The 11054-nt window shown below is 33.0% G+C and overlaps 2 protein-coding genes across 2 annotated transcripts; one reads left to right on the top strand and one right to left on the bottom strand.

Annotated features, from left to right (window-relative positions):
• Window positions 2662-4538, top strand: LOC18592557. Its single transcript, XM_007019365.2, has 6 exons — window positions 2662-3073; window positions 3224-3338; window positions 3630-3711; window positions 3815-3866; window positions 3947-4001; window positions 4305-4538. The coding sequence occupies exons 1-6, from the start codon at window positions 2678-2680 to the stop codon at window positions 4382-4384; spliced, it is 780 nt and encodes a 259-aa protein (XP_007019427.2). The 5' UTR covers window positions 2662-2677; the 3' UTR covers window positions 4385-4538.
• LOC18592558 (dof zinc finger protein DOF1.2) lies at window positions 6432-7865 on the bottom strand. Its single transcript, XM_007019366.2, has one exon. It carries the CDS (start codon window positions 7433-7435, stop codon window positions 6518-6520), a length of 918 nt encoding a protein of 305 aa, XP_007019428.2. The 5' UTR covers window positions 7436-7865; the 3' UTR covers window positions 6432-6517.

Consider the following 11054-nt stretch of genomic DNA (forward strand, 5'->3'; position numbering starts at 1 on the left):
AACCTAAAAAAGCAATAAATATAAACCGATTAATCTTCTAAGTTAAAATCAATTGATGATAAATAATTTTTTTATATTTAAAGGTGTTTTGTCTCTTTAAATATAATCAATGTAGGAAAAGAATTTTTTGTATGTCATTGTTATTGCTTTTTCCCACTCATTTCCATAATTAATTAAATTTTATTTTCGTTGGAATTTTCATGAATGAAACAAATACAGTAAAAAGGTAAAATTAATAGTAGGTTAAAGGTTTGTCGGTCTATAAACAAAAAACATAAAGGTGTTTTGAGAAACTTATCTTATACTAAATATTAAAATGGAAGGGATCGGAGGGCATCTGGATCACAATATCGATCCTTCCATATATAATTTTTTTATATTTTACAAATATAACTAAACACTTGAATAATAATGTGAGAAGACTAAACCCATATCTTTGTCAACCACCAACTTTCAAGTGTCACTTGTGGCAAACAGTTAAAGATGAAAATCTTGAGATGGTCCCCTGGGGAGGAATATTGTTGAAAATATATAAAAAAAACAAACAAATAGAGAGTGAACAATGAATTGATTATGCATTAGGGGTGGGCCTTGGGGGAAGATGTCCAATGAAAAGATTAAAAAGATGATGGGAACAAGTTGGATTAACTGTTAAGGATACTATGGCCCATGCATGGAAAAAGTTAAAGAAGGTGGGGGCAAATGATGCCCCAACCGTAACTAGTGGGCTGATTTCATTTTTATTTTTTGCAACATTTTTTCCATTTGGATTTCTTGATACTGACCCATCATCCATCAAACATTAGGAAGTAACAAAATATTAAAACACAGTGCCTCCACAAAGTCTCTTCATTCTGAATATAACCACACCATCATCACCCATCATTTACAGTAGACAAATATTAACCTGTCGGAAGAAATTATATATAGAAGTCTACTGTATATAATTATTCATTAATTCTACATTATAAGTTGTGAGTGATTAAGCAATCCAAATATTGGACCAAACAACATTACTTCCTTAACTAAAGTGGGAATCATGACTTGTATCTTGCAAAACTAACTGAGTTACAAATCAAGTTACACTTCTGCTCAACTATATATTGACATCCGTATAGAATCTTGATATCTATATATGTCAATAGTACGTACCATTTTAACATAATAAAAGTATCAATTAAACCAAGTTTAAAAGGATAATATAATTTCTTCATGTTTTATGATTAAGGTACGTAGTTTGGTGAGAAAGATAATTATTCATGAATAATTAAAAGATTTTAAAAAGTGAAAAAGGGAGAGGGGTTAGGTTGTTAGGAGCCAAATAGTACGAAACAATTTGGTTCTAGCTGATGATGGGAAAGTTGAGTGGCACTTGAGTTAGTGTGACGTTTGGTTGCACAGCACATGCCGATAGCAGCTTTAGAATTTTAATGCTCATGGCAATAGGCAAGGCATCTGGCTTTCTGCAGAAATTCCAAGCAGTTATATGGCTGAGGCAATAATTGAAGCCATGGAATGGAAAAGTTGAAATGAGTAAAAGAGATCAAAATGGCCCATCAAATGCAACTTCATGGAAATTGGTTGGGGCCGAGGTGGAACTGGGAAGGTTTGAGGTATGAAATCATATGTATGTAGCCACTGGTGCACCATTTGATGCATAATTTCAACATAAACATTTCAACAGTAATGTCGGTTTTTAACCACAAATATATATATGCTTTTGAGCTTTTGGCAATTATGTGGGAGAAACATAAAACAAATGACAAAGTCAAAAAAGGGTTATAGGAAGAAATGAGCTCCGGTGTAATTTTTTGTCCATGAAACATTAGGATGAGACAAGCCATATGGCTCGTACAGCAGTGTCCAAGTAGTTTCAATAATTGAGATGATGCTAATTGGTTAGTTACTTGGACTATTCATTAGATTATTGGTTTGCTTGCAATTTGCCTTGAACTTTGAACAGCTGTGGTGGATTTGCATTTCAGTTCATTTCTCTTCCTTCTTCATGTGGTCCTGGGCCTTTATTGCCAGATGACACAAAAATTATGATTTATATCCAATTAGTTTGATTAACATAAAATTAATCAATTAAGGTTAATCAACTAATCAAGTGTTAATCAAATAATTAAGTGACCTTACTTAAGATAAGATCTTAGTAAAAAATTATTGGAGTTTGTGATTAATTGATCAAAGAAGTGAATGTTGATTAAGCGGATTCTTCATTTGGGCCGTGGGCTGCTTTCTTTGCTTTTGTTTTTAACTCTAGGTTGGGGTTGGTTTTCAGGTAGCTATTTTTATTTTGATACTGTGGTTTTTTGGTGCGGATAGTTATCAACATTTCTAGGCCTGTGTTAGAGTTTTTGTATCTTTCTTCTATAAATAAATTCTATTTTGCGGCCTTCCAAAAATGCCAATGCCACGGCCCTGTATGCTTTAAACAAGAAATTCATTTTCTCAACACGCCCTTGTAAATATGCCCATAACTTAATCCCAAACACTTGATGCAACCATGTCTTCCTCGTGGTCTTTGCATGGAAAGCCGTTGCCTTTACCAAGAACAAAAGAAACATCAATTCTTTGCCTAACTAGCAATCTTAGAATACCGCAAATAGGTATTCTTTATAAGATTTCACAATTGCAATTAAAATTTACTCTCTCCTCTCTCTGTCTCTCTCTCATGGCTTCCGTTCAATATTCTTTAGGATCTTACCTGGGCCAAAACAGGAACTTCAAGCCATTGTCTATTGTTCAACCAGGCAATGCCAGGCATTCCATCAATCTAGTCACAAAACAGCCTATCTCTAAAGCCCTATTTACACAACTACCAATAGAAGGAGACAAGAAGCACTCGAATTATGGCAGTAAGATCAAAGAAGGTGAATGGAGGGTCTGTTGCAGTGACGATGGGTCATGTGGGATCGCTCCCCAGTGGTCCACGCCTTCAGTATTAGACTTGATCCAGGATTTCTATAGTGCCATCAATGTCAAGGACACCCAAAAATTGGATCAACTTCTTTCACATGATTGTGTATTTCAGGAGCTCATATTTTACATGCCCTTTAATGGAAAACAGGTCTTTCTTTCAACTCTTTCAACGTTCGGTAACTTTTTTTTTTTTTATTGATACCGATAAAACCAATCAGTGTTGCTTTTCTTTTTTGCGAATAAAAAAAAAACCAAATGCTTCAAAGGAGACCAATCTGATAGTGCTATATATTCTCAGAATGTTATAAACTTTCTGCAAGGTTTGATGGAGGCAATGGGGCAAAATGTTCATTTTGTCCTTGATACTTTGATGGAAGGCGAGAAGTTAACTGCAAGTGTAACTTGGCATCTAGGTGAGCATTCTAGTCGTTTTATTTTTGTCCAATGGCACCCTTGATCTAGGTAAGGTCTTGCTTGGTTTGAATTATGAAACTTCATCTCCCCTGAGCAACCTATCAATTAGGTTTCAAAACCAAGAAGGCTGTTTCTGTATTAAGCATGGACAACAATTTTCAAAAACAGACAAATGGATACGAGATAGCTGAGTTTGTTCTGATATTAGAGTAATGGAACTGACATAATTACAATAGCTTGGTTATTAAGGACAGCCTCCTAACTGACATTCAACTGTGAATTTCTTGCAGAGTGGAAAGGCAAAGAGATACCATTTACTAATGGTTGCAGTCTCTTTGAATGTCAACAAGTTGATGGAAAGCTTATTATCAGGTTCAATTTCTGTTATCTGAAATAACATTGTAATATATAAGCAGACGATATTTGCGAGTTTCTTTGACAACCAGGGGATTAATGACATATTTGTTAAAAGCAGGAAAATCACTGGAGTAGAAGAATTTCCTGTGAAGCCTGGAGATTTGGTGCTGGTATATAGAACATCATTGACATCTTTTGTTTAATTAACAAATTTCTGTTAATTTCCATTAATCGTTTTGTTACTTTGCAGAAACTGTTGAAGGCAGTAAGCAGTGTTTTTGACAGCTTCCCCTTCGCAGCTGAACGTAAGTAACATTTTCCAATCAACTCATTCTATGAACAGAGGTCATCTTTTTTCCAATCCTCACTGACGATTGCCTCGATCACCATTCCTGAATTTAGGAGCGAAATCTCAAATTCATATCCTCCGCTAGCTCCTCCAATGTATTGAAAAACTTCTCCAGAAGTCAGGAATTGATTTGTGCAATTTTAGGGAGTAGAATATTCCTAATGCTGATATATATAATCCCCAAATTAACAAAAAAAATGCACATAAAAGGTTTGTATCTATAATTAATATTGCTAATTTGCTTCTTGTATCTTTGCAGAGTTGCTGACAAGATCCCATGGAACACATGAGGGACTAATCAAGCTTCTAGAAATGCTTGGTGCTTATAAGAAGAACTAGCTCCCAAAGTTACCGGAATTCTGCTGTTAATTTGTGCCTGCTTTTACCGAACCTGAAAATATTGATACCATGCCAACGTATAGTGTAGTGTGTACTTGTCATTGGTATATTCTCTACTGCCTGAATCCTTACAATCCCTTGAGAACTTCATCAAGTCAAGGCTAACACCTTTCAGTTTTAGTAACTTTTAATTAAGCATGTATATAAAAAATCTTGTAGTCTCACTCTTCCATACTTTAGTATCTTATTCCTAATGCATGCGGGTGAGTACAAGTACAAACTCAGTGTCATACTCATACATTCTTATACTAAGTTTGACGTAGATGAGTCAAAACCAAAATTAAATGAGTATTAAAGAAACAGTTGACTTTTACATAAATATAAACTAAAATTTAAAGGTTGAAATCGTTCAATGCATCTTTTCATAGAACAATGTGCAGGTAATACTTTACGTTGGCTTTATACCCTTTACAGTCAATCAAATTCATATATGCTCCGGAGAGGAAGGCGATGATGTGGGTTAGACTAGCCGACATGAATGCTGAATATAGTTTGTGTGGATGAGATCAGATAGAGTTTTACTTTGAAAACAGTTTGTTACATTACACCCAATTAAAAGAAGAAATAAATGTCGAGACCGTCAACGCATATATACTCTGCTTTAAAATAGGCAATAACTTAAGAAAATAATTGGTGAGACATGAAAATGTTACTTTTCATTTGGTAATTCAAAATATACAACATAAAATTGGTATTTACGCTTAAATATAGTAGAAGGTTGAGCTTAGATGGATCTCCTTCAATTTGTAATTTGTACTTTTAAAGTGACTATATATATTAGTTTATTTTATATTGAAATTCAGAACTCCAACCATCTCAATCACATCATCATCATCCTTTAACATATATTCGACAAACATCATGTGATGGGTCTCATCAGAAAGGTAGAATTGTTACTATTTCCAAAGATATCGCCAATCTGATAGAGATGGACTCAGCCCCCAACGCCAGCGATGTACAAACATTAATCCCTCCCGAGCTGTGTACACTAATCTCGTACGTTACTTCCACGTGTTGTTCTTCTCTGCTGCGTTTTAAATAATTCCTCATACAGCATAACATGCATGTGATCGTGGTGTGATAGCGACCATCTTTTAATCCCTTACATTTGCAGAGGATATAATCATTACCACAGATCAGAAGGTCCTTAGTTTTTGTAGGACATTAGTTCATCATTATACCAATGATGATTTGTTTTTTGAAAAGTATTATACCTATGATGATGACACATATTATACATTTTTTTTATTTATCCTTAATATTGCAGCAAAAAATGACAGTACAGTGAAAATGAAAAAGTTTACACGGAGCTAAAAGTTGGTGAATATATGTTACCCAGCGTTTGATTTAATGGCTTAAAATGTTTATATTTTCATATTTTAAAGAGTAAAATTCAAAATTTTCTTTCACAAATAAAAAAATGAAAGAAAAAATGTGGTGTATCACAAAGGAATGGATTCGATCACTAATGGTAACAATAGTAACTGTTACTAAAGAAAGTTAATTAAGCCACCTCTGTCATCCTTAATTTCATGGGTTCCTTACTTCCTTGCTACCAATTCATGGGATAATTTCATCTTTAATTTGAAATATATAAAAAAATATATAACGAAATTTACTTGATATTAAAAATTTGGGGTGTTGAATAATTCATGGAGAAGTGCATCTATGCTACTATCCAAAGCAACATTAAAATTCCTCAACTCTTTTGAACATTAGGAACCAGCAATAAATTATGGATGAGAAAGGTTAACAGACTCATAAAAGAAAGAAGTAAAAAGGACAGATTAAAGAGAAAAAGATGAACTGGTTTAAATTTCAGATTGTATTACAAAATTTTAGAATCAAATGAGTGATACAAATAAATAACTTTTACGTTTAACTAATGAAAAAAAAAAAAAAACCTTCTGCGCTCCCATCAGAAAATTATTCATATTTTCTTAAAATAATATGATGTCCGTAACCTGAGCCAATTCATGGGGGAATGTAATAGTAAAGCTACCTTATAATTAAGTAAATCAAAAAGAATATAGCATATATATGAAATATAAAATTGGAAAAGTCCCTTAAACTTCAAGGTTTTGAAAAAAGACCAAACCCAGAAAGATCAAAGGAATTCCAATTTTCGATCACCAAATTTGCAGAAATCCTTAGCTGATCATCCACTGGAAAGGACTCAAACTGTTGCAGCTGCAGCACTGGTTGCCAATCAAAGTTTGGGGTAGTACTTGCAGCATCATCAGACCACAAGGCATCCTGCACCGTTTCATCAGCTAACAGATTTGGTAACCCAAATGCATTCATGTGATTAGTTTCCAACAATTCCTCAATACTTTTATTCTCTTCTTGCTGTTGATTAACTTGAGGCGTTTCTTGAAGCATAAAAGATTCTGGAATTGAAGGAACTACTGGTTTTTGGCTCTCCATCGATGAACCATTCTGGCTGTTGATATCTTGTTCCAAATAACTCCATACATCAATCCTTTCATTAGCTTCATTAGGCAATTCTTGAGTAACAACCTCAGGGTGATCAAAATTTGTGCTCTGGTTCAAGAATTTAGCAAAAACAACTGCTAGATCAATATCCGACCCGCTAGCAGGCTCTGGTCGATTCCCTGAGTCCCCATCAGGAGAACTACTAACCCCAATCATCTCATCCTGGTGACTGCCAAAACTACTTAAATTCTTTCTATAATTCATGGAAAGATGACCGCTTTTCTCGGCCCTGCTAAACTTGCCTCTCCGACTCTTGCGACAGCCACCACCAACAGGAACATTCCTAAGAGTGCCACCTTTAGTCCAATACCTTCTGCAACCTTTGCAAAAGTACCTGGGCTGTGACAAGCTGTAGTTGTTGTAGTAACAGAATTTCGTATTGGCAGAGGCACAACGTGGACAATTCGGAGCAAGTTCAACATTGGATTTCCACTTTCTGTCAATAGGCAATGGCCTAGGAGGGCACTGCAACATCTGGTCACAAACTGTGAACATTTTTGTGTTACAAGCACACCCGAAGCTAGCAAAATGCCAAAGATTAACAACTGCTCTAATATTGTGATAATGTAAGGGGAAAAGGGAAAGGAATTCTATGGGAGAGAGATCTAGTTTAGTGGAAGGGGCATGTGGGAGAAGTTTGTAAGATTTGTAGGTTGTATATGTATGCGTTGATGGTGCAAAAACGTGGGCGGTTGCCGAGCCGTCAGAATCAAGAAATAGAGGAGATAGGGAGTTGGAAGTGCATTGGTGTGTTGTTTTTTTTGCTGTGTGATTGTGATGGTAAGTTTCTTCTTCTTCTTCTTCTTTCTTTTTTTTTTCTTTTTGTTTTTTTAGTGTAGTATAACTAGTTTCATTACTAGGTGGATGTATGTGGCTCTTTATATTGAATCATGTGGCATTTCTACCTTGCCCACACCTAGACAGTGATTGAAGTTGACAAGTCAAAACAAATCCTGGCTGTCATTGTATTTTATATATATATATATATATCCTCTATTTTGAACTTTGGAACTGAATTTATACCTGTTAAGGGATATTATGAAAATTGATCCATTAAAATTGAAAATGTTTAATCACTCACGTTCATTGTGAAATCAATCAATACCTCAATTGGATGACCACACATAAAAAAGATTTATCTATAGGTCTTCATATTTTTGATCCTCCCTCCATCGGGAATCTTAAATTCTATTAGTGCTGATAAATTTGAAATAAGTTGATCTAGAATGATGTAATCAATATTTAGCAACTGTTTTTCCTTTATATAAAAAAAATTTAAGAAAATAATTAGTGATTATTTTCTTTGTTATAAAAAAGGCATGATTACATGTCAGAATTTAAATAGAAGGATTAATTTGTTAACGTGAACTCTTTTGGAATTTAATACTGGTGAAATAGTAAAAAAATTTATGATACTATGTATTTTTCATTTAATTATATTAAAGCTTAAGTAATTTTTGAGTCATTTATAAAATTTTGAACAAAAATGATATTTGTCTCAATTGATTAACAACCTTAACTTATAGAGTAGGCATGTCATGCATTTTTATACTTGCAGAGCAAGCAAATAAGGCATATATCAAAGCACAATTTTGGACATCATTAGTTAAGATGATATAAAAACAAAATAGAGTTAAAAGCGGATTTGAATTTTATATAAATGTGTTTGTTTTATAATGGTATCAGCTCATTTATGATACAAAAATTATTTATCTTTATGTGGATTGATATGTTTAACTTATATATGATACATTTATACATATTTAATTAATCATAGTAACAGAAATTTATATTACTAAGTATATCTAATTTTCATTTAATTTCATTTATCGGATTACCAATATTTAAGATATACAAAATACCTTATTTTTTATATTTAAATAAATTAATTATGTTTAATTGAATTAATCGTGTATTGTTTAACAGATAATATATGTGTCATACTTCCCTAATAAGATCAGCATGATGATCAATGGAAATGGAGATGTTTGATTTAGTCATGATTGATGATAACATTTATTCATAATTCAATGACATTATTTTCTTGGATATCGTAATTCTAACCACATGGGTGGCATACACAGCAATTTCGGAAGAAAAGAAGCGAGAAATGTCGGCATGGTTCGTATATGAACATAATACAGTGTACTTGACTTGTGGGGAAATAACTTGGATTGATGAATGAAGTAACGTCGCGGGCATGTTGAGTTGCACGTGCATCATTGGCTACGTGCCATGCTTTCCTTCCTTTCACTTCCATAAAACAATAAAAAATAAAAAATAAAGAGCTTTAGCCAAGTAATTAAGTAGTAATATTAACTTTCATTTTAGTCAACAAAAGGCCTTGGTTTCAGATATTTGTGGATGATGCTTGCTACACGTCCTTCTTACTATTCCTTAATTAATCCATCACACGTCCTGGTCAACGAATCCTCTCTAACTATAAAAATTCTCAAAAAGAAATTAATATGTTGTTATTAAATATTAAATTTTTGAAATCAAAATCTAACTTAACACGTGAAATGTATTAATTTTATATATAAGTAGAGATAATAAATTTATCAAATGATTGTAACGTTATGTATAAATATAACAAACATATCGTTAAAAATATTATGAATGAAAATTATGAAAATTGTGATTCGTATTATTTTTTAAAACATATATTCAACTTAAAATTATACCAAGTAAAAGGAAAAGAAAAAAAAAAGTAAGAATTCAGGGGTAGCTATAGATTGTAGCTATAATGCACATGAGAAAAGTTGAGCACTCTTATCTCTATTTTTTTTTTTTGAAAAAAAAAAAGCTTATGGCTGTTTGAGTGGTCACTATTCTTGCTTGGTGATGTTTACTTCCTGGTTCCTACAAGCTGGAAGCAACAGTAGTAGTCTCCTTATTTAACTTTCTTCCTTTGATAACGCTTTCATCAATGCACCTTTCACAACCGCAAATACACTCAACATTTCTTTTCTGGATATATCACTTCCCTACAAAACCAAACTAGGCTACTACAGCATAATTATTATGTGATGAAAAGTTTGAAGGTGAAATCAACTGAGATACACATATATTGTTTGGGTAAAGGCAGCTGTTGATTGCAAATCTTTATTGGGATTTGATTAAAATATTTTTTCAAGACAGCATCCGATATTCCCCACGTGGGGAAGTTTTGCGTCGTTTTCATGAAAGATGCAAAGCAAGAGGATTTGTATAGCTTCCACCTACGTCTAGGCTTCATATATCATCATCGAAAACTCCTTTTTCATTGCTTGAATTGGCATTTGGCAAATCCTTTCTGAAATTGCCGTCTTAATTTCTCTACCATACCCTCACAAGTAACTTCACGTTGAAACTGAAATGAGTGTTCAATGAGCAAGAGCTGGAGTAATTTGGCACACGACGTTTATGTGGCGGAAGAAGAAAAACAGGATTGACATGCAAACTTTGGGAACCGGCCCTAGAAGTAGTCGTGGAGAGTGGAGACGTCAAGAATGGTCCAGCTTATTTGATGATTTAATTTTGGGTTTGATTTGTGTATATATGATTCATGATGCTTATATAAGGTTTTTGTAGTATTTTTCTTAACATACAAATTAAGGACAATTAAGTTTTAAATTACGTAAAAACAAAAGACATTGAAATGTTTTAATGTAGCGATTACGCATGCTCACTGACTATATATAATCAAAAGAGTTTTACGTGACTAGAAAGGTCTTATTTCAAAAATTAATTTTTCTTTCACAAATGTTTATTGAAAATTTATTTGTTTGTGATTAAAATTTTTATTTGTAAATGTAAATATAACCTCAACAAAAAAAGAGAGAAGATTTAATTATGTGTGCTTGATATATGAATTAAAACATTTACTTGAGAAAAATTTCTAATTTAATATTAAAATTTCTCTCTCCTCATTTCTTCATTTGTCCATCCATGTTTCAAAAGTACACAATGTAAAGAACCTATCTTGATTTTAATAAATTTATATGTTTATTATCAACAGAAATAAACAAAAATTAAGTGGGTTTTTTTACCTAAGAACGGTTAAAAAGTGAAAATCAAATCAAAATGTATAAATTAATAAATCTTGCTGAATAAAGTATGTATGCTTTTTATA

This window comes from Theobroma cacao, chromosome 8 (assembly GCF_000208745.1).
Source record: "Theobroma cacao cultivar B97-61/B2 chromosome 8, Criollo_cocoa_genome_V2, whole genome shotgun sequence".
In the NCBI taxonomy this organism is placed as follows: domain Eukaryota; kingdom Viridiplantae; phylum Streptophyta; class Magnoliopsida; order Malvales; family Malvaceae; genus Theobroma; species Theobroma cacao.